Source organism: Rhamphochromis sp. 'chilingali', assembly GCF_963969265.1.
Source record: "Rhamphochromis sp. 'chilingali' genome assembly, chromosome: 20".
NCBI lineage: Eukaryota > Metazoa > Chordata > Actinopteri > Cichliformes > Cichlidae > Rhamphochromis > Rhamphochromis sp. 'chilingali'.
Window position 1 is genome coordinate 13353673 of NC_137947.1, and position 23223 is coordinate 13376895.

The 23223-nt window shown below is 45.1% G+C and overlaps 2 protein-coding genes across 3 annotated transcripts; both read right to left on the minus strand.

Annotated features, from left to right (window-relative positions):
• Positions 1–41: 41 nt before the first annotated feature.
• LOC308388666 (5-hydroxytryptamine receptor 1D) lies at positions 42–2788 on the minus strand (the record flags this gene model as incomplete). Its single annotated transcript, XM_080869507.1, has 3 exons — positions 2519–2788; positions 1990–2150; positions 42–1337 (listed from the first exon to the last, which is right to left on the minus strand). The coding sequence occupies exons 1-3, from the start codon at positions 2679–2681 to the stop codon at positions 42–44; spliced, it is 1620 nt and encodes a 539-aa protein (XP_080725633.1). The 5' UTR covers positions 2682–2788.
• Positions 2789–2918: 130 nt separating this feature from the next.
• On the minus strand, positions 2919–23091 carry tarbp1 (TAR (HIV-1) RNA binding protein 1). 2 transcript variants are annotated; one of them, XM_080869505.1, is made up of 29 exons: positions 22064–23091; positions 21859–21956; positions 21701–21770; positions 21314–21462; positions 21164–21216; positions 20956–21053; positions 20716–20851; positions 20531–20627; positions 20186–20275; positions 19952–20099; positions 19695–19874; positions 19026–19123; positions 18765–18923; positions 18458–18681; positions 18101–18332; positions 17791–17979; positions 17485–17684; positions 17333–17404; positions 17097–17217; positions 16440–16550; positions 16211–16360; positions 16027–16113; positions 15727–15929; positions 15556–15637; positions 15300–15471; positions 15016–15201; positions 13937–14061; positions 5766–5902; positions 2919–3506 (listed from the first exon to the last, which is right to left on the minus strand). In XM_080869505.1, exons 1-29 carry the CDS (start codon positions 22986–22988, stop codon positions 3326–3328), a joined length of 4773 nt encoding a protein of 1590 aa, XP_080725631.1. In that variant the 5' UTR covers positions 22989–23091; the 3' UTR covers positions 2919–3325. The 2 variants fall into 2 exon arrangements, with proteins under 2 accessions (XP_080725631.1, XP_080725630.1); XM_080869504.1 differs by having other exon boundaries at positions 19608–19874.
• Between the last annotated feature and the right edge of the window lie 132 nt (positions 23092–23223).

Here is a 23223-nt window from a genome sequence, read left to right on the forward strand (position 1 = left end):
TGTTAACTGTGGTCTCATGTCTGACGCCACGGGTATCCTGACTAAGTAATATCATGCTCAACTCTCACTGTTATCTGGCCATAGAAAAAAGTGGCCTGCCGCTCCTCGGTCACAGCAGAAAAGGGTAGTCTGCTGCCCTCTTGTGGCCGGGAGGGGACTTGCAGGCAGTCTCCTCTCCTGTCACTTGATGCATCTTGCCACGTAGACCTCTTTTGAGGATGACACACACTGCACAGATGTTTCTCAGACTGATGTTTGAAGTCGGTGCTGACTGTGAAAATGGAGTGAGAACACAATGATCTGTTGCTCTCAGAGCTGGAGGCCAGCCCGGGATGGGTTGTGGTCAGCGTGCTGGGCTCGCTGCTCCTTCCATCGTCTCCCTCTGGTCTGAGCTCATTTCCCCTTCCCACTACGCTCCCCAGACGAATGCTTATTTTTTGCCTGAGTCCCTGAAGAGCGTTTTGGAAACGCTTGCTAAGCAGTGCGTACAGTAGAGGATTGATATCAGAGTTCAACAGCACCAGCCAGTAGGAGAAAGTAACAGCAGAGTTTGGGACTAGGGTGGACTGGCCTGAAATTGCAGTTTCTGTGGCCTGAACAAGGGCCACGCTTATGTAAGGGGTCCAGCAGAGGAAGAAGGCTGCGATGACCATGAAGAGCCGGACCACACCATGGTGGCTGTGATGCTGCTGGGAGTTCTGGAGAGGAACTTGGGAGGCACTTTGAGCCAGGAAGGAGAAAAAGCGCCTGGACGCCGACCTTCTCTGCTCTGTGGTAGCTTCAGGAAGAGCATCGTTGATATAATCTTCTTCCCCTGTACCAACTTGAGACACAAACTGTCCACTTATGTGGTAGATCAGTGTCGATGGGGTGTGGTGGCACCCGCTGTGCTGATTGGAAGAATCCCCAGGAGCATAGTCTGGGAGAGTCCTGCAGCGCTGCACGGAGTCCTCGAGAGTGTGGATCCTCCTGGCGTGGCTGCGGGCCACCTTGACAATGTTCACGTAGCAGAAGAGGATGACCACTGCAGGTAAGACGTACGAGAGGAAAGCCATGAAAGCGGTGTAACTAGGACTGCTGGCCCAGTTCACTGCACAGCTGTACATGGGGTCCACATAGCTGACTGAGCTCCAGCCCAGCAGTGGGGGGCAACTGGTGGCCAGCGCCTGCAACCAGATCCACAGGACCACAGCACAAATTCTCCACAGGGTCCAGCGGGAGCTGTAGCGCAAGCAGTCTATGATGGAGTGGTAGCGGTCGAGGGCAATGGCAGCCAGGGTGAGTACAGAAGCTGTGCAGTACACAGAGGAGGTGTAACCCACATACGAACAGAGGTCCTGTCAGACAGAGACACAACCTCATCACACGTGCACACAGTGGAGCAAAGCAAAAACGCCGTTTCCGGTGTTGTGCCAAAAACTGATTTCCAATGTTTGCGTGTGTTTTTTAATGTGTAACATCGTTACGTATGTTGCTAAACAGACTTTGGTGAACAGGTATTACAAAGGGGTTATATATAAAATTACAAAATTGCCTGTTTCTCAAGTATCTTTGTGACGGTGTTATTGCACTTACATTATAATCAATCAGCTCCCTTTTGTCCACGTAAAATATATTTACAGAACTATTTTCGCATTTGTTGCAATTCCAACTGTCCTCTTGGCCAGATTGCTCTTAAAAGAGACATTTTTCAAGTCGACAATATTTTTTTTAAACTGCATACATAAAGGATACATAAAACTCACTGCCAAAAACTGATTGCGGCTTCTACCTTGTTACAGGAATGTTGTTTGTTGCTCAAGATGACGTGATATCATTCATGAGGGATACATTTGACATATGTTTCACATATGAACCGCCAACGAGTTATTTATAGCAGTTTAAATTACAAGCAATCAGTTTTTGGCAAATACCGGAAATCACTTTTTGGCAGACAATCACTTTTTGGCACAAAATTTAATCACGCTAGACTGGACACGGGTGACGTACCGTGCAATCCACCCATCCACGGTTCATGACGGACAGGGCAACAAACGGCATGACCCCGATACCCACCAGGAGGTCGCTGATGGCCAGGTTCATGATGAGCACCGACGTCACCGAGTGGAAAGTTTTGGTTGCAGCCACAATAACAATAACAAGAATGTTGCCTACACAGAAATACAACAACACAAGCACAAACACGCCGTGACACACGGGTCAGACTAGTGGGTGGATTTTTTTTTTTTTTAAAGTATTTGTTTTATTTGTGACTCAGACAGAGAGGCAGAAATTAATTAATTCTAATTAGTGGATACTACAAGCACTATGTTAACAGAAGATCCTATAAACACCTAAAATACTGAAATGCAGGTAAATTAACCTTTAACAAATCTTTAAAGCTCTACTGTGTCAATCAATGAATTGTTCTGGTACTGAAAGTGCTTTTTTTCCACTTTATGGATATGAGAAGATCACAAAATTTTTAGTAATTAAAATACCTTAATTGGCAATTAAGTATCAGCAGATGAGTCTGTACCTGTCACGGCGCCCAAACACATCAGCACCATGAGGATCTCCAGGACCAGCTGGGTCTGCTTGGACACCCCCAGCTCCGAGCCTTCAGTCCAGTTTGCACTCACAGTAGTTGCTACCTGCAGGAACAACCTGGGCTCCAACCAGGAGCCACCCGGATCGTCCATATCCCAGTCAAATAACTACTATCCTCACATGATGAGTCGAGTACAAGCCCGTCTCCACAGGAAAATACACAACTGTTATCGCATGTAAGCTACTCCATCTGCTCCTGCTCTGCCCGGAAGGTCTGCAGGTTTTAAGGGGAGGGAGGGGGACGTATGAGCACCTGCTGTACCTTATTTAACTCTTTCAGTGCTGAATGTGTTATAGAAAATCACAAATCATTAAATACAGGTCAACATAAAAAACAAGAGTCATGTTTATTTATACATTTAGAAAAATACAAGCAGTATTTAAAGATTAAGTACATCTCATTGAATACTGTCATTATAATTCAGTCCCAAAGCTCCATAGTCAGCCTCCAAAGGGGAAAATTTCCATTGATGCTTTGGCTCTTCTAACACAGACATAGTCTTCATTAATATGACAGCAAGCAGAGTGGAACATTTAGACATAATAGCCAGGGCTGATCTTTATTCATGACTCTCATTAAGGCCTGAGAGCAGCGCCGATGGCTCCTGACCACGCTGTCTCGACAGAAAGCCCTTGAGGTCATGATGTGAAGAAGCTTTACGCCTTCATTTAAAGTCTCCCCAGGAAATACTTTTCTCAGGAGATCGGCAAGAGAGGTCAGCATCAGGTGTCTTCATCAGCTGCGTTTTGAGTCGACCTCTGCCGAGCCAGAGCTGAGATGTTGTCGCGTGTATTCCCAGATTAACAGGGCAGCGCTCACGTGCACGTTGAGTGAGCGGATGATGCCTTGTTGAGGGATCTCCACGCACACGTCCAACATTTGGAGTAAGTTGGCAGGAATACCTTCACGTTCATTGCTAAAAGGAAGAAAAATAAAGAGGGGAAAAGAGTGAAGAATGTAACAAAGCATACATAAATATCTAACACTAAAATTAATTTCATTCAGATGAATCGTCTCTAATTCAATTCACATAAAAGGAGAGCACATAAATCTTTACTCAAATCCTCTTGAGAAAGGCCACTCACTATATTTTCAGCAAGTGGAGCATTTGGGATATGCTACTATCTTATAACTAAATTACACCTCAGTTAGCGAACTTGCTGCGCATCCTTTCCACAAAAACTTCTGTGAAATCATCCTGTGCAGCATGCAACTAGTGGGTATACTATTCAGTTCAATTATATTTATATAGCGCCAAATTACAACAACAGTCACCTCAAGGTGCTTTATATTGTAAGTTAAAGACCCTAAAATAACAAGAAGAAAAACCCGACAATCAGCCGATGCCCTATGAGCTAGCACTCATAGAGAAGCGGGAAGGAAAAACTCCCTTTTTAAAGGAAGACACCTCTGGCAGAACCAGAGGTTCAGGCTACGTCCACACTAGCCCGTATAGATTTGAAAATGGCGTTTTCGTCTAAAAACGCTCCGCGTCCAGACTATTGTTTTCAGTCGTTTTCACAGAGTTGTGAAAACCATTGAAAACCAAAACGAGCCATTGAAATGGCCGAAAACGCTTACGTTCCAGTACTGCGCATGCGTGAAACGCAAGAAGATTTGGCCTGCCTCGTTTAGTCTGCCGTTTATTTACTTTCCGGCTCTTTAAAATGTCGCGGCAAAATGTTGAGGAAAAGCACCGAGTTTTTTTAAAATGGACTGACAATGAGGTGGAGTTGTTGCTGCGAGAAACACAAAAGTACAAAGTTGCAAAAGCGATTGAGAATTAAACAATTTGAAGAAAAGCTATCTGATGCATGAACAGACTGATATTAATCTTTAACAGGGCTGTCAAAATTGAGAGCAAACAAAACAACTGCTGTATAATCCCCTCCGCTATCTTAGTTTAATTGGTCACATGACTGTTTTCGAAAAGGCTCCGCTGTCCACACTGCCACATGAAAACGGCGTTTTCAAATCTATCCTCTTTGGAGAGTGTTTTCAAAACGCTGTGTTTTCCTTGACTGAAAACGCCGTCTCAGTGTGGACGGAAGGCCAAAACTAAAACGTATTAGTGTGGACATGGCCTCAGGGGGGGGGACAGCTGTCTGTCATGATCATTTGGGGGTGAGGATAGAGCGACGGGACAAAGAACCAGAGATTAATAACAACAACTGATGATTAAATGTAAGGTAGTGTCTACTGCAGCTGATGCTTTTTTTTTTTAAAACTTTCCTGTGGCTTTGTGACGCTACCCATATCATTTCATTTACGAGCTCTTACCAGGATCAGCCTTCAATTTCTCAAGTCTTTGCAATTATGAGTGAAAAAGCTCTTAATACAGACAGCTAATGAGTGCAAGTCCAATTCAAACTGTAATCAAATGAGCTCCAGCAATACATGCCAAGCAAAGCAAACGCAAAGACTTAATGACTTTGACCCAGTCTCTACTGAGGGTGCTGCACAGTAAGAAAGCGTGATTTGATGAGCTACATTTATCTTCGCTGTGAAAGTGGGTGACATAATAGCAACCTGATGAGAAATTACAGCTTGGCCATGCTGCGCTGAGGAGAGCGCAGCTGTGAAAGCACTCGCATGGGTGCTTAAGCTAACAGCGCTGCTCACACCTCAGTTGCCTGAATGGTGAACAAAACCAGACACCCACACAGAAGCCAGCACTATTACTCTCTCCCTCTCTGCCAGGGCAGCTGCACAGAATGAGGCTGGCTGCTAAAAAAAATCCTGTCACGCAAGCTTCTAATGCCTCAGTTTGCTACAAACTGTAAAAACAAATACACGCACCGACTAGGAATAATTAATAGGAATAATTGGGCCAAAATTAAGACATTTCTCAATCATTGCACTGCTTGTGCTGTTCTGTATAATTCATGGCTTTTCCTCTGCTTCTTGGGGACAGCCAATTATATCTCAGCATGCCCAGACAGGTACACAATTGAGAGGAGATGTGCAAACCCCACAGGGACGCACACTAAACTGGCGAGATAAAATGAAATGGCCTCGTCAGCGCTAACCGTTATCTATGTGACAGTCACAATGGCATGGGAACACTGAGGCCTGCGTATGTTTAGGCACAGCTGGTTGGGTTTAGGGGCCTGAATGATGGAAAAACACAACACGGAGCCTTTTTGGACTGTGACAAAATTAAAAGCTGCCGTACCCTAAAAGCAACAGGGTCTTTTCAGGGAACTGGTACTCCTGGAGGCTGTGACTGTTGGCTGTTTGCTCCACTCCCACAACGCAGTAACCTTCACTCTTCTTCACCTGCAAGAATTCAGTGAGCTCCATCGGCTTCACCTAAAGGACAGAAACAGTGTAAGATTTTAGAGATTGTTTACACAAATATTCTTTTAAAACAACAATTCCAACAATCAAGCTGTGATAAACTGTCCTCGTATATTTATAAGGACGGTAAATTCAGTACCCTTCTGCTACAGACTTTCATGCTGTGATATCAACAGCAGATTTTTCTGCTCCTTGCTGTGGATTAAAAGATGTTTCAGACCAATTTAATTTTTCCTGAGGAAATGCACCAGTCGCCTGGAATTAAATTGAAAGCACTTTTACATTAATACCAGAGGTTAATTGGTCTGGAGGGCAAACTTGCATACAAATCTTAAAAAGACTTGAGCTCAGTTTAGAATGTGAGATTTTATGACTTGAACATCATCCCAGCAGCAGGATCAATACTGCATCCTCTCTGAGAGGAGCTTTGTGCAATTTACACAGCTGGCCCGGAAGATCTATTAGTCACTTACATCACTTTTTTGCACGTATTCACAGGTTCTACAGTAAAGATCACAGGCAGTCGTGCTGAGAATGATCGAGCATTTTTAATTTTCAGCAAAAGTCCAAATATTGTTTCCTCCAGGGAATGATGTATCAAATTATCTGTGACAGTCTCCAGTTTTGCTGCATAATACAATCATATATTCTAATTCTAACATATATGGCAAGCACTAAAAAACCCACCAAAACCCATCACAAGGCAAAAAAAGAGCTTAATGATGACAAATGGTCTGCATGTATATGTACCTTAGAGTGTTCCCTGTGTTTTAGTCACACTTTGTGCAGGGTTGCCATCAAAAGCAACCTGGAGTTGAGTTTCTTCAGGATATTTCAAAAACATTTACCACTTTATCACCTGACTCACTGCTTCATCGCAGTCAGTCACATTTTATTACACTGAGCCCAGAAGTTACTGCTCACTATTTATTGTACTCAATATAAAAAACATTTTTACTTTTATTTAGTAGTGTTGTCAGAGTTTTGTGAGCCACTGTTTAAATTAAATACATGTATTAAAAAGGCCTCTATATTCAGAGTGTTATGTGTAACCAACTTTAAGGTATAAAGGTGAATTACAGCGCAATAATTACTTGGGCTCGTAATAAGACCCTGGCCAGAATCAGAAGACACCAAATTCGTATGGAGCCAAAGTATTGAGCAGCAATAATGACCTGGACACAATGTTAACTTTTGAGTAGCCACTCTTGTATTGTTACAAAGTATAACAGGTATTTGTCCAATTTGTACAGATAAAGTATAAAATAAAATAAATAGTGTGCACACTCAAAATAAAAGTACTCGTTGGGGCCCTTTAAGAATTTAGAGTTAAGCTGGCGATAGCCAACTTCAAAGGTCCTTGTGAATGTAACTGGAATGTATGAGTGTGTGGTGTGTATCTTCTTTGGGGTAGATCGTCCTCAAAGTGGTTGGCTCGCCATCTATCACAACCAGAATATCGTCCTGGTCCTTGGACTTTTCCGTCCTCTCCAAAAAACCTGACCGTTGCTCTGTTTCACAAAAGCCCAACACACACTGGCGTTGGAATTGCAGCAGCTCTCCGGATGAAAGGTGAGTGGTTAGCCGACGTTGCCTCTCTCCTTCATCCAGCCACTCGACTCCGGACTTCCAGCAGGTAAGTAGGCTGGCTTTCCTTCCTCTCAATCCTGAGTTTTCCTCTCTTTTGTCCGTGGATTTCTCGGTTTGAGTAGCAGATGCCTCCACTCCTCTTGCTGAGATAAGAAAAACCCGGGACACCATGCACCTCCACCTCACTTCCTGGCTGACAGGGTCAATGCGGCCTGGGTAGGCTCTGATTGGTTGCTGAGCTAGGTGTGGGGTGAACTGAGAGGTGCATTCAATGGTCATAGGAAATACGACGCTTGTTGATGTGGACAGTTAATATAAAGAGAATAAGTATGATTTTTTTCATCTGGGCTACACCCTCCCCTCCTGAACTCATGCACGTCCCTGTGCATGGTAGACAGTTAAATGATGATTATTTGACGGGTCAAGGAAGAGGGCGAAGCAGGCTCTTCACCATCACTGATGACATCGGCCCAAGCTGAAGACAGTCCTTGCAAGAATGATTTTGCTGCAGTGATCAGAGGATTGCCTAGCTCCGTATAGTCAAGCCGTCGTGGCGGACGACGGTTTCTCTCAGATCTCCTTACAGAATCATTTGTATCCATGTTTTCCCTTGTATCCACTGGGACTATCTCCTCCACTCTCTCCTCAGAATTCGCACCTCTGGTGCCAGCCTCCTGAAATGGAAGTTGCCTTTCTTGGACGTCTGGGTCATCAACAGGTGAGTCAGTTTCAGTTAAGGTTATTTCATCCACTTGTTCGGTCGGTGTGACTCCATTGGTAGATAAGTACTCAGTATCATCTGTAGTACTGTTAGGCATATCAGGTATGTTGCCAAAATCAGATTGGCTGTCAAAAACAGGTGGGTTGTCAATATCAGGAACATTTACAGGACTCTCACTCACTGTGTGGACAGGGGAACTCAACCAAACAGGAATGAGCAAATCATCTTCTTCGTCTGAGGAGTTCTCTTCCTCTAGCGCTGGATTTGCACGGGTTCTTGGCCTGCGTGACACTGGCTTCTGTACATGCTCACTGCTTTCCTCCACAGATAGGTAGCCACATGGTAGCAACAGATCCCGGTGTAGTGTTCTTAGGGGACCATCTTTGTTTTCAGGCTTAACTGTATATACTGGGAGGTTGCCTGCCCTTCTCACCACTACATGCACAGTGTGTTCCCACTTGTCTGAAATCTTATGTTTGCCCCGGATACGGACATTCCTGACCAATACCCGATCTCCAGCTTCCAAGTCTGATGCAGTTACATGTCTGTCAAACCTCATTTTGTTCTTATGAGCCATCTTTGCAGCCTTGTCCATAGCTAACTTGTAGCTTTCTTTGAGACGTGACTTGAGTTTTTGCACATATTCAGAGTGAGATGAGTGTTGTTCCTCTTGCACTGGCAGGTTGAATGCAAGGTCAACTGGCAACCGAGGTTGGCGTCCGAACATCAGTTCGTACGGGGTGAAACCAGTCACTTCATTCCTGGTGCAGTTATAAGCGTGGACCAGGGGTCTTACATGGTCACGCCAACAGGACTTATCTTGACCACGGAGAGTTCCCAGCATATCAAGCAAGGTACGATTAAATCGTTCCACAGGATTGCCCCTAGGATGGTATTTGGTTGTCCTCACCTTGTGGATACCAGCCACCTGACAGAGCTCCTTGATTGTGCGGGACTCGAAATCTGGACCCTGGTCACTATGCAATTTTTCTGGGATGCCATAGTGTACCATAAAGTTCTCCCACAGACACCTTGCCACTGTGCGGGCCTTTTGATTAGGTGTTGGGATAGCAACTGCAAATTTAGTGAAGTGGTCCGTGATCACCAATATATCTTTGGTTCCACTCCTGTCAGCTTCCAGGGACAAGAAGTCCATGCACAAGAGTTCAAGAGGTCGTGTTGTATTAATGTTGACCAAGGGGGCCGCTCTTTCAGGCCGTGCCTTCTTCCGCACGCACCTGCCACACGTCTTCACTTTCCTTTCCACGTCCAAAGCCATCCTTGGCCAATAAAATCTTGACCTTACAAGGTCCAGTGTACGGTCGACTCCTATGTGACCCATATGGTCATGCAGGCTGGTGAGAACTGTGTTGCGAAGCTCAGCTGGAAGTACAAGCTGGTAGGTTTTCTGGGACCCCTCTTGGCGTCGCCGGTACAAGACATTGTTGCGGAGCTCAAGACGGTTAAGCTCTCGGAGGAGCAGTGGAAGCTCAGGGAACTGTGTGCGCACGGTTGGAGGTGGTGTGTCCCCATATTCGATCTGAGAAATAACATGCTTTATACACTGATCGGCTCTTTGCTCGTCTGCCAGCTCTGCCTCAGTTAGATGGGGAATGGTTGGCAGACCTCCAAACTGTTCCTCTTGCCCATAGCTATCAGGTACAGCACTAGGAGACACAGCAAGCACCTCCACCAAGGCAACACAATCTGCATCTGCCTCTCTTTCATTGTCAGGACTGACGCTGTAGGTGAACTGCCTCTCACAGATTGCTTTCACCACAGACTGATTTACAGCATTGATGTTGTCTGGATTACAAAGGTGATCTTGAGTGAACTGTTGTATGCGTTCAATCTCTTTTTGTGATTTCAGGTCGTCCGCTAGCCCTCCGTGTGGTCTGCGTGATAATCCATCCGCATCTCCATTCTGCTTCCCTGGACGATAGAGGAGTTTGAAAGAGAATGTGGACAGTGCTGCTAGCCACCTATAGCTAGTTGCGTCAAGTTTTGCTGAAGTCAGAATGTAAGTCAGCGGATTACTATCCGTTACAACAGTGAAGTGGTTGCCGTAGAGATAGTCGCTGAACTTTTCTGTAACTGACCACTTGAGCGCCAGAAACTCCAACTTGTGCGCTGGATAGCGATTTTCGCTCCGTGACAGCCCTCTACTTGCATAGCCTATGACTCTAAGTTGTCCCTCTTGCTCCTGATACAATACAGCACCAAGCCCGGTGGTACTGGCGTCGGTGTGCAGTATATAGGGTTTCTGGGGGTCAGCGAAGGCAAGTACAGGGGCAGTGGTGAGACTTTGGATGACTGACTCGAAGGCTTCCTGGCAAGCTGGCGTCCAGCGACCTCCGAAAGGGTCTTTTGGGTCATGGTACTGATGTGCACTTTGTCTTGCGTTTACTTTTGATTTCTTGTGGCTAGGTGGGTACCCTGAAGTTAAGTTGTGGAGAGGTTTCACAATGCTGGAATACCCCTTAACGAACCTTCTATAATACCCAGCAAAACCAAGGAACGACTTTAACTCTCGCAGGGTCTGTGGGACAGGCCATGTTTTAAGGGCCGAAATCTTCTCAGGGTCAGTCCGAACTCCATTTCTGGAGACCACATGTCCCAGATAACGGACTGAAGTCTGGAAGAAGACACATTTCTCTGGTGACAGCTTTAACCCAAACTCTTTTAGACGAGTGAGCACTTTCATGAGTCTTTCTTCGTGTTCCTCAAGGGTTCGGGAGAATACTATCACGTCATCAAGAAAGACCAATGCATCCTTCAAATGCATATCCCCCATGCACCGCTCCATTAACCGCTGGAACGTGCTGGGGGCGTTCGTTACACCCTGAGGCATTCTGTTGAACTCCCAGAAGCCGAGAGGGCACACAAAGGCCGTCTTCGGTTTGTCTGCTTCTTCGACCTCGATCTGGTAGTACCCTGATTTTAGATCAAGAACAGAGAACCACTGTGAACCATTGAGGGCTGAGAACGTGTCCTCTAGCTTCGGAAGGCTGTACGCATCTTTTATAGTCTGAAGGTTTAGACGCCTATAATCAATGCACAACCGGACTTGGCCATTCTTTTTCCGGACTACCACTATGGGTGACGCAAATGGGGACTCTGACTCTCTAATAACTCCTGCATCAAGGAGTTCCTGAATGTGCTTCCGGACAGCCTCAATGTCCCGTGGGTGGATTGGCCGGGCACGTAGTTTGAAAGGCGTGCCATCCGAAAGTTTTATATGATGTCGCACCTGGTCCGTCCGGCCAAAATCCAGGTCGTGCTGTGCAAACACCTCAGGCATGCCGCTGAGCTGCTGAGTGATGCGCTGTTTCCATTCCAATGGAACTGGGGAGTCACCAAAATTGAAGGTTATGGTGGGCTCTTGGAAAGACGGAGTCTCTGGAGTTCTCTGGGATAGTTCTGACTGTTTGGTCTTGTTGTGTTCCTTTAATAGGATGGTCTGATAAGCACTAACCTCTGCAATAGTACACTTGGCAGGGATGACAATGTCGTGGTCAGACTCGTTGCTTATAACAACTGGCAACTTGTGGGGCCGCCGCTGGGGAAAGTCCACCAGACCGGCTTTAAGTAGCAGGCCACCGGGCAAGGGGGACGATGATGGGTACTCAATTACAACTGATTTTTCATCCTGAAGGCCCTCGCCAAGGGCGACTCCCTCCACCACTACAGTTGAACCAGCTGGAATGACTTGAGGCATCTTGCCAAGTAGCTTCACTACCCCCTGATGGGTGTCACTTGTCTGCTTCCGTCTCAACTCAATGATTTTGAAGACTACTTTGTAGCCATGTGGGAGGGGTTGACGATTGGCTAAGTCAGTCTCTGAGTAGATGTCGAACAGTACATCTAGGGTGTTTGTGCCTGTGAGCATGAGGGATTGTGAAGTGTCAGGGACGATTAAAGCAAGTGTGTTTACATCTACTGGAACACCTATAAAGTCCTTTGGAAAAGTTATGGTCATTTCTATATAGCCAAAGTAAGGCACTAGCTGGCCATTAGCACCTTCCACTTCTAAGAGGTCATGTAGTGGCTTGATCCTTTGCTCTGAAAGGTGCTGCTGGTAAAATGACTCAGGAACAGTGGTAACTTGGGAGCCTGAGTCAAGAAGACAGTTGACTTCTTCACCTCTCACAGTCACTTGAGCTGTACTTCTGGTACCAATCAACTGTTTAGGGAGTTGGAAAGATTGGTTCTGCTCTGAATGGTTTAAGCCAGAACATGTTTGTGCTTTGACAGTCTTTGCTGGGGTACTTACTTTGTTAACCTCAGCTGTGATTTTGTCACCATTGTTTACGTCTGAGGGACGTTGTTGACTCTCCTCAGCTCCTGTTTGTCCCACAACAGGAACTGTTAGATGTTTAAAGGTGAATCTGTACAATCTCGCGCTTCCCACTGGCGTTGTTTCTCCTCCAACTGCTTCTTTTTTTCTGCTACTAGGTTGGGGTTAGCGGGGTCAACACAGCATGGAGCGATATGTCCATCTTCACCGCAGTTGAAACAATACCAGGGCTTGGGTCTGCCCCTTTGCCTCTTTGAAGTCTGTCTTTGCATACGTCCATCTACACCATGTGGCTTTGACATCTTACTCTGCGGCTTCCCTGCAGGGTCCTTGCTGTTTGCAAACTTTGTTTTTTTCTGTGACATGAATGTAGTTAGTTGACTTTGCAGACTCGCCACCTGCTTTCGCAGATCCTCAATAGCAGCAATGCTACTCCCATGTTTCTCCTCTGGTTCACAAACATGTGCACCCTGGAACTGTAACTGAGTTCTCTGCTTTGTGGTGCCAATGTGTTTTCTCATACGGTTAGTTTTTGCTTGCTGTCGATCTTCCTCAGAGCGAATCATTAACAACAGGTCTGAGAATTGGGGTGGGCTGCTCTTCTTTTGCTCAAGTTGCAGGGCGCTGAGTAGGTCGTTGTCCCAACATCCCCTGCAGAACTGTTTAAGTAGATGTTTGTCCACTTCTTCACATGCGACTCCCCCCCTCTTCGTGGCTCTGTTTAATGCTAGCTGTAGCCGGTGAAGGTAAGTGGATGACTTCTCACCTGGATCTTGAAGGGTGTTCAGGAATTGAGCGAAAAGTTCCTCGCCATCTTCTACAGTGCCAAAGGCTGAATCTAGAAGCTGCAAATAAGTCACAGGTGGTGACTCAGGCCGCAAACTCTTAACTATATCAGCTGCTGGTGGGAGCAGGCTCTCATGGATCTTTCTGGATATTTGCAGGGGGGACATGCTGGGATCATTTTGGAGCAGTTCAATTTGTGTGCGCCATGTGTCATAATCAGTTTCATTGTTAGGTCTGGGAACCTTACCGGAGAAGGAACGGAGTCTCACCTGGGACTGGATGTGTGGGACAACATCTTGCCTTCGTACGATATGCTCTACCACAACCTTCTGAATGTCAGGTGGGTTCAAGTCACTTACTGAGAGGGACGCTGCTCTCCTTCCATTAGTGAGGGGCTACATATGGTACATCCATCATTAAAATTCCCAAACAGTACAAAAAGAATGAACCTTTTAGACACGTGGGCCTTTAAATACAGAGCTACTGTAACTCTCAATAATGCACATCTACAGATTAACTGAATAAACAGCATTATTTCTACTGCTGTCTGGATATTCTGTGTGTGTGTGTGAGATCCTGACAATCTATTTTAACCTTAATCTAACCATGTGCACTTCTGATCATCAAAATAAGTTTATTTTCTGCACATCACCTCTAACAAAGGAAGCCACAGCTCAGCTGAGACGCTCAGGGACTGGAAGTTTTTGTCATTCACGTGGCGGAGGCTATCCAGAACCAGAGCGCTGGCACCGAATATTTCACAAGTCCGGCAGAGACCTGCAGCGACAAAGACAGTGTGTTTGATTTGGGTGGGGTTTTTTAAAATAAAAATGCTCCATGACATCCAAAGCACAGGAGGTTAATAAAAAGACTGTTCCAGTTTTGAGTTTCCTAGAACACCACTGTGTGTACAAAGAGATGCAAATTGAGTCTGGGATTCAAAGTAAAACATTTACAGAAGGACCAGGCTAACAGTCTTTCTTGCATTACACAGTATCAATATTGGCTTAAAAAAATCTTTTTCCTCTATAAACAAATTCTCATTGTGTTCGTGCCTTATCACCTGAGACAACAGCACTCGAGTACACTTCCAGAGAACATATATTATGTGCTTGATGAAGGCAGGTGCAAAACCGTGTAAAACCAGATAAGATGGATGTGTTTCTCTGTTCTTCTATATCATTGTTACGAAACAGAAATACACTGACATTGTGTAAGGGGTTTGTGCAGGGGGAGGGGCTTCCACACAAGGTAAAACTGAGAGCCGAGATCCAGGGAAGTGCAGAGTCATTTCAAGTCATTCTGGAAAAGCAGCTCTCATAATCTAGCTAAAAGGAGTTTTCACTTGTGGTTTCGAAACTCCTGATTGGCTGCATTTAGGACATAAGGGCAATATGAGTCAATTGTGGTCATGCTACTCGTGACCTCAAGTTCTCAATCTGTGGAAACTGCAGTAAAATTGTGGTGCTCTCAAAATAAACAATAAAAGTAATAAAAGTTGGTTAAATGATTTATTATTTAACAGCTCACTTTGTGTTTACTAGCAGCAACACGCACATGTTGTGTGTATATATCTCTACAGCTGTCTACCTACTGTCTACATGTGAGGTGTTCAGGGGCCATCTGTAAATTGCAGCTGCAGAAAACAACTCTGCTTACTCGCTCCCTAAACGTAACCCGTACTAGTAACCAAAAATGTCCAATAATACATTGATGTGTGGTGCTCCTGACCTCCCAGATTGGTGGGCTTGTCGATAAGCGAGGCCACAACCAGCAAGGCACCGTGCAGTTTTCCCAGTCTAGCAGCCCTCTGTGGTGGAACCAGCTGAAGTTCAGGCTCCTGCTCCTGGATGCCCAGTCTCCAGGGCGTGATCTTCTTTTGCACCTCAGCCCAGCGTTCCTCCTTATCCTGCTCACCTGGAAGACATAAAGCCATGACGGTCAATAAGAGAAACCTTATCACTGACTGGTGCTTAAGAGTGTTACTACTACTACTACTGCTGCTACTACTGTACTTCTGTCTTGCTGGATCCAGTCTCCAGGTTGAAGCTGGTTCAGATCAAGAGCAGGATTTCTCAAAGGCAAAGATGGACCTTCTGAGAAATATGAGAGTTTCTCAAATTTCCAGGGTGGTATCCACTCATCATCAGCCAACTCAGAAAGACTGGGAAACGTACAGAATATTGTCTAGGAAAGCAAAATAAGAAAGAAAACAAGCATGTTAGACTGTGTTACTATATTTTAGCAGGATTTAATTGCAAAATAGCGTACCTCAATACTGTAATCCCTGATTGGATGAAAGGCACCAAAGAAGAAGTGCTCCTGAATCCTCGTCCAGTTTTTGTTGGCATTTCTACATGTGAGACAGCAAATATGTACTAAAGCATATTAGCCTGATGCAAAGAACAAAACCTGCCAACATTTGAACCGCTCTGCTCTCACCCAGTGCTCTGCATGGCTTCAGCCTGGTTCAGACAGGCCTTGATCACAGAGGAAAGACCCCCTAAACCATCTGCCTCTTCCACGTGGTTTTCCGCCAGGCTCCACACCCTTTTCAGAGCCAGTAAGGCATACAGGCGCACGCTGAAGTTATGGTTAAAACACGACTGCAGGATGACGTCTAGTGCTTTTCGCAACTGCGCCGCCTTAAGATATAAAAGAAAAAACACAATGTGAATACTCAAGAGTTTATTAATAAAAACAAATACTGTCTGGGTGGGAAAAAATAATTAGCGATACTACCTTTTCTTTAAGATTAGGAAAGATGACACTGAAATGTACGAGAACAGATAAGAAAGTGCAGACGCTCGTCTTAGTCTTTTCGTGATCCTGCACAGAAACAAGCACCAGAAGTGGTTTATAATTTAATTTAGAATGAAAAACCATTCCCTCCAGTTCTACAGAGTTTGAAAGAGCTGGAGCTCACCAGGCTGAAGCAGGACCAAAAGCTGTCAGTGTGTTGTGGATATCGGACAAGGATCAGAATCATCATCCATTCGATCAGGTACTTGACAGAAGCCTGGTTACTGCAAAATCCCGCTTCAAACACACGACCCCACAAAGTGGCAACAAACTCCTGCAAATGAAAGCGCAGTCACTCACAGAGAGGATCAGTCGATCCTGGAAGATTTAAGGTGAGTGTATGACTATCTTACCTCTCGGAGTTTGGGCAGCAACAGCAGCAGTGTTTGCCATACTCGGTTTTTAACACGATGTTGCAGGGAGTTGCTATAGTAACGCACTTTTGACCTTGATATATCATTATCCTGTAGAAATGAAACAAAAATCATGGGAAAGGATGCAAAGTGGCTGTAACTGCTACTTCGCCATTTATTTAAAAGAATCAGGAGCTCATCTAGTCCACAATCCATTGCAATTCCCAGGTTATTGCCCATAAAACGACAAGTGTCACCTTGATCTTGAGCAGAATTTGGGTGAACATCTATGAGATGATCATTGTGTGACCAAATTATGACCAAAACTGTGGGTTAATAATTCTTGTGAACTGTGACAGGATGGACGGATAACAAATCCTCGCCGTGGAATAAGCTCTAAGGCTAATTCCGCATTCTGATTTTCTTTGAAAGCTGTGAAAGAGTTTAACTTCAATTTAATGCCTGTATATATTAATTTGCATATATTTGTGATCTCCAATCAGTCACAACTGATGGATAAAGAGTAAAAAAAAAAAAAACTATCATCATACAACGATCCACTTTGGAAGTTTGATTGCTGGCAGTCATGTAGACCTGGAGTCTCACCACAAAAAACCCCAAAACACACTGCTGTGAACCTGACAAGGCCAAACGCACCTTTTTCAACAGCTCCATTGCCACTTCCTCCATTAGTCTTTGATGCTGGAGATTAGAAGAATCCAGGTGGCACAGGAAAGCCAGAACACATGTGCGAGGCAACTGATCATCTCTGTTATCACTGGAAAATAAAAACAGTTGTTCAGCTGTGGAAACATCCACACAGCAAGAGAGACCTCTAGTGGCACTATTATAAATCATATCAATAAGAAGTGAGCTTTCACTGAATTGTTTACCTCGTTACTGCGACATTAGCTGCACACTTTTCACCAAGTTGCTCCACATATATTTGGACATCCTGGACGAGTCTTGGAAAGAGCACGATTAAATAGTTAAAACAGCTCTAAGAAGCTACTAAATAAATGTGAAAAATGCGGCTAAGCCTTACCGTTGATCTCTCCTGAACACTGGACCGTAAACACAAGCTTCTGTAATTATGCTGATGTGGTTGAAAATACTAGAAAACACCGTGTCGGCCTGGTCACCGCTGCCTCCACCTGCAGGCAGCCACATCTGACAGCAGTGTTGAAGCAGTACGCCAAAAACTCCACTCTTTGACTGAGACAACTCCATCAGATCACGGGCGATCTAAAAACAAACACAGACCCAACAAATATTAATATTTCATTATTGAAATTACATTTTCAAAGTCCAAATTTCTGTCTCGCTTCTTTCCTGCTGTGAGGTGAATCACCTGTTTCAAAGTGGCCGCCAGGGTCGGAGACTGAGCTTTTGTCAGCTGAAGCAGTTTATGGTGGAAAGCCGTGGAGATGAAGCCTTTAAGTGCCGGCCAGAAGTCATTGGCATTAGTGCTCAGGCCTTGTACCAGCTCCCAGCTCAGACTCACAGCCTCCACACACAGGGCCTCTTCATCACGCACTAACTGGAATCAAATGTCACCACAACAGACGCACCATGAGGAAATCGCTTCATTGGCAGTTAGTTTACAACAAATTATTCACATAAAAACTGGAAGAAAATGACTGATATGAAATTAGCCTCACTTGCGGCAGGACTGTCTCCATAAAGGTGAATACAGGGAGCACCAAGTCACTGGGCAGGAGAGCCAGGGCCTCCACACTGCAACTCAAAGCAGCCTTGAGAGTCTCAGCTGCTTCTACAGACTCAGGAATTCCAAAAGCCTTAATCAGGAAATTCAGACAAATCCACTGGTCTCGCATAAAGTTGGCAGAGAAGCGTCCCCAGTCCTGTAGCAGATCTTGAACTTCCAGATCACTACCAAAAGAAGAAACAGGCCCATCGCTCATTACGGCAGCCGAGAACTTATATTCATCTGAATTAAAGTCTTTAGTTAGTTACTTTAGTTAAAAAAAAAATAAAAAAAAACGGCTTCCACTAACCAGTCTATTGTCTCTGGTTTCAGTAGACGTTGATTGACATTTCCTAGAGATGTCTGACTGTGTGAGGAAGGCAGCTTTGGGCTGTAGAAGTATTCATTCAGTGATTTCAGAGCAGAAACTGTCTCTGGTTGCTTGTGAATCACTTCATGCTCCATAACACCACACACCGTGGCCAGCGACGCCATAGTAACTGCTCTAGTTACCTGGTATGCTAAAGAGGGGACCTGGCAACAACAATCAGTGAAACAATCAAAATAGTGACTGAAATCCTGCCTAATGAGAGAGACATTAAAGTTTAAGTTGGTACCTGCTGGTTTGGTTCTCGCAGGACTGTGAGCCCGTACTTAATCAGTTTAGAGAAACCACTGTGAGGAATCTTGTTGTGGTATTGTGGCATAGAGCGACACATGACAACCAGCTGCCTCAGGACATAAAGATAGAGCTCTGCTCGCTCGATATCAAACACCTGTTAAAAAAAAACAGACAACATACGTGCAGACGTCAGAGTTGGCTACCAGGGGCATCTGTGTAATTGGACTGAGACTGGCCTGCTTGACTTGCTAAATACCTCCTGCAATTCCCCACACAGCCGCCTAAAGATGAACTCCTGGATGGGATCAAGAAGCCTTAAAATCGCCATCTCAGTAGATACCATCACACTGTCCCCTGTGAAACAGAGAGAGAGGTGGAATGTAATGAACATGACGGCGACGGTTCTGGACAAAATAATCAAAAAATAAAGGGATAAAATCAAACTATAAATCAATATAAATGTCCAGTGTTTCCTAATAAAGAGGTAGCAGAAGTACTGGGAAAAACAGCTTAATAATCAAAGGCAGTGATATCAAACTCATTTCCCATCGCACGCCACATACAGCCCACTTTAATCAGAATCAGAATCAGAATCAGAATACTTTATTCTGATTCTGATATCTGATATCATAAATGTCACCAATAGATGAAAGAAAAAGATAAAATATGCAGATCTCTCACCATCAAATACGGATGTAAAAGTGACATTTACAAGGACGTATGTTATACAATATAACACCAAATAATAATTTGGGAGGACAGGTTTAATGATTTGTTCAGTGAATAAAAAAATCAGATAGAACAGCTCGGACAATAATTCAGCGCTATCCTTGCAAACCTTGCTCCGCTCCGTCCTGTTGACTCCTTGGGATTTCTCTGAGCTGGAACAGTCTGAGCACCAGCTGCAGGCTCTTGTCACTCTTACGCAGAGGCAAGTAGATATTGGTGCTGACTCTGCTCAGGGTCTCCAGCAGTGGTGATAAAAGCGACTCCAGGGTGTTGCTGATCTCTGCCCCAGATTGACCCCTCTCCATGTCCACACACAGCAGAATAGCTCTGGCCAACCTATCGGCCTCTCTGGAGTCAGGTAACCTCTCGGTCTGACCTGGGAGAAGATAAAAAGCCTTAAAATATACACACACCAAACCAGCAGATACAGCGACTGTATCACTTCAGACTCACCTGTGCTAGCTGGGACTCGAAGATAGGAGACTATTTCGCCTTGAACATAAGCTCTTACGGTTTCCTTACTCGTTAAAGCACCAGTGCAATCTTCATCTGTAATCCTGGGCTTGAAACTGCCTTCATTTTCCAACAGCCAAGCACACAGCTGCAGTGATGCCCCAACATGTAGGATAATGATTAGGTAATCACAGTTTGCAATCTGAATCATGTTCCATTGTTGATACAGCGTACCTGCTTCCAAAGCTGCGTCCCTCTACACAGCGACTCGTCTGCACGGAAATGCGTCAGGAAGCTAAAAACATCATCGAGGGTAACTTCACTCTGACAAAAAAAACAAAACACAAAAGCTCAGCTATTGGACTGAATAACTTAAGCTATAGTCTTACAGAAAATCTAGTAGAAGAGATCGATAAAAAGAGTAAATTAAAGTAAACACATCCATGTGATGCTGTCATGGCAATATAGACCAAAATATCAGATTTTTTGGTCGTAGAACAACAAAAGCTTGATCAACTCAGTACTTGGAAGATGTGCTTAATAAAGAGTCCAGTATTTTGCGTCGCACTTCTGTCTTACCACAACTGTGAGAGAGAGGGCACTGTTCAGCAGGAAGCACTGGGCAGCTCCTCTTAAGAGGACTTGATGAGTGATCATGGTGCAGCGCAGGACGTCCCTGTACAGACAAAAGACACACAATGACCACTTTATTAAGTGTCACCAGCTTCGACAGAGTATGTCTAAGTGTAACCACTGTAAGTTACCTCAGAGCAGTGAGCCCGCTGGTCCCCAGTAGTGGACAAGGGGGAAGTTTGGACAGGGCCTGACAGAGGAAGAGGAGGGGAACTGCACACCAGTGTTTAGAGCCCAGCTGCTGAATCAGCTGAAGCAAGACATAACCTACAATGTGAACACAGTAGTCAGAGGTGGATTTAGCAATTTAACCATGAGCTGTGAGAGGACTTTGTTCATAAGTGTTCGCTGTGGCTTCTGTGACCCTTTACCTCTATGCTCTGTTGGCAGGCTACTGAAGAAGGTAGCCAGAAAGACTTCGAGTTTAACCCCCAGTTCGGGACAGTCTCCCACACTCTGACCAACTGACCTATATGTGGAAAGAAGCTGGGTTAATTAAGGCTAGTGCAAAGCAGTACTTAACATAATAATCCCTGCATTACTATTACTTCCAATTGTTAATGAATGTTAAATTCTCACCTGTGGAAGAGGGATGTTTCCGAGAGAACATCCATAAAGGGGCCAACGATGAACTTAAGAGCAAAGCAACAGAAGAGGAAACTTTAATGCACGCTTTTAACTTTGTACTGAATGAAAACAATCAAGAGCCAAGGAACAAATTAAGTCTACCTGAGAAAAGGCCAAAGCAAAAGTCGGCTGCTGAAGAACCCGGAGCTCGAGCAGATGACACACTCCTTCTCGCATTAAGGATTTATTCTCACTGTGGAACATGCGCTGGTACACACACAGCAGCCAGGAGGGGTGGAAGAGTCCTTGACCTGAAACATTAGAAACAAACTACCACTCTGAGATCTTTCACACTTACTTTACAGTTACTTTACTTTTCAAAGAATTTAAGTGAGAAAAAACTGACCAAGGGATTTTCTACTTGACTTATGTACTTCTGAAAGAAGGTATAATCAGTTCAGCCCATTTCATTCACAGAGGCCTAATAAGCTGGAAGACTCGCTACATCGAATCTACTTTTAAAAGGCTGAAATAATGTTTTTTCCTTGCCTTGATCATCATTCGCTGTTGTTTGGATCAGTGTGTCTATCCTGTTTAAAACTGGCCGGACCACGTGAATCTGCAGAGGGAGAGGAGGAACAGTAAAACAGATGTATCGAGATCCCTCCTTGGAAAAAGCAGTCAAACACTGGTGCAGGATATCCTACTTGGTTTTCCTCTAGAGTCTCCATCACCAGTACGTAATCCTCCCAGAACTCTCTGAGCAGCTTGCTCTTGCTGAAAGCCCATTTAAACAAGTTCTCATCTGCAACAGTTTAGGAAAAAAAGTTGTCTGACAAGCCATAAAATAACAGTAAACCTAAAACTGGCCTAATGTCTGCTTTCAGTGTGTGCGTGTTTTTTTTTTTATACCTTCCCCTGTTGCAGAAAGAGGACAGTCTAATCCATCCTCTTCAGACAGGGCTGCACACCTTTTCAGCAGGAACAGTGCTCTCTTTCTTGACACGCTGTCTCTGTGGATCAGTCCATCCTGAACCATCCTCCAGAACTGAAGGGACAGACGAGGGTCGGAGTCAGAGCAGCAGGAAGAGGGGAGGTGGTGGTGAGGTTTAAGGAGGTGGTCTGACAGGGCTGTCAAACACAGCAGAGTGCGCTCTGTAACCGCAGGAGTGCGGTCGGTGGAGTGCCAGCTGCATAGATCATCCAGGATGAGCTTGAGGATGCTTATTAACCGCTCACTGCTGAGGCAGTTCAGCAGACTTAAGATGACCCTGACTGGCTTGGAGACCAGTGCATCAGGGAGTGTCCTGATGGAAGAGAGACTAGAAGACACGGTGGTATGTGTGAGCTGTTCATCTGCTGCCAGAAACGGCAGAAGAGCAGCTACCACTTCACTCGCAACCTCCACACTGAGTCTTCCCGGAGAGGTCAGCTCTTCCTCTGACAGATGGAGTGAGGGCAGGATGGACTGACAAACTCGCCTGCACACAGCCTCGTTACAGAGAGGTACACTCACACTCAGTAGTCTGCACGCAGCTGCTGTGCTCTCCCTGCACCGCACACCTTCACCTGCTTCAGCCGAAATTCTGGAGAGGAAAGGCAGACACTTGGTCCAAAGGACCGACTCAACTTTATCTAAAACACAGCGTCTCTTTGCATCTGGAAACGAGGTCGAGTCCGGCTCGATCAAAAGCGGTCCGAGTCCCTCAATGAAAGCTGTCAGCGCCTCCACCCGCTCCGTGTCTGGCCACGACTCACTCGGCCAGGAAAGAGACTCAAAAAGAAGGTCGTAGTCAGGCGAGCTGGATAACACTGCGTTAATTAAAGCGGAATACATTGCGAGCGTCTGTTAAATTGCTAGGTATGAGCATAGCAAGCGAGCTGCTACCGGCTGCTACCCAGTAGCAGCACGTTTTGATAAAACAGAACGTAAACTTCCGTAAACGTAATTCCCAACTCTCGCGAGAAATGTGAGGCAGAAAAGAATCTAACGCTGAAAAAAAAAAAATGCAAACTGCTCAAATTTAAATAGAAAATTAATAGTATATCGGTGACACAGTACAAAGAAGACA

Coding starts and splice junctions, on each gene's coding strand:
- tarbp1 (XM_080869504.1), bottom strand. CDS start 22,988: ATGTATTCCGCTTTAATTAACGCAGTGTTATCCAGCTCGCCTGACTAC. Junction 21,217..21,313: donor TTGCTTTGGCCTTTTCTCAG/GTAGACTTAATT, acceptor TTTGCTCTTAAG/TTCATCGTTGGCCCCTTTAT. Junction 20,100..20,185: donor GGACGCAGCTTTGGAAGCAG/GTACGCTGTATC, acceptor GCATCACTGCAG/CTGTGTGCTTGGCTGTTGGA.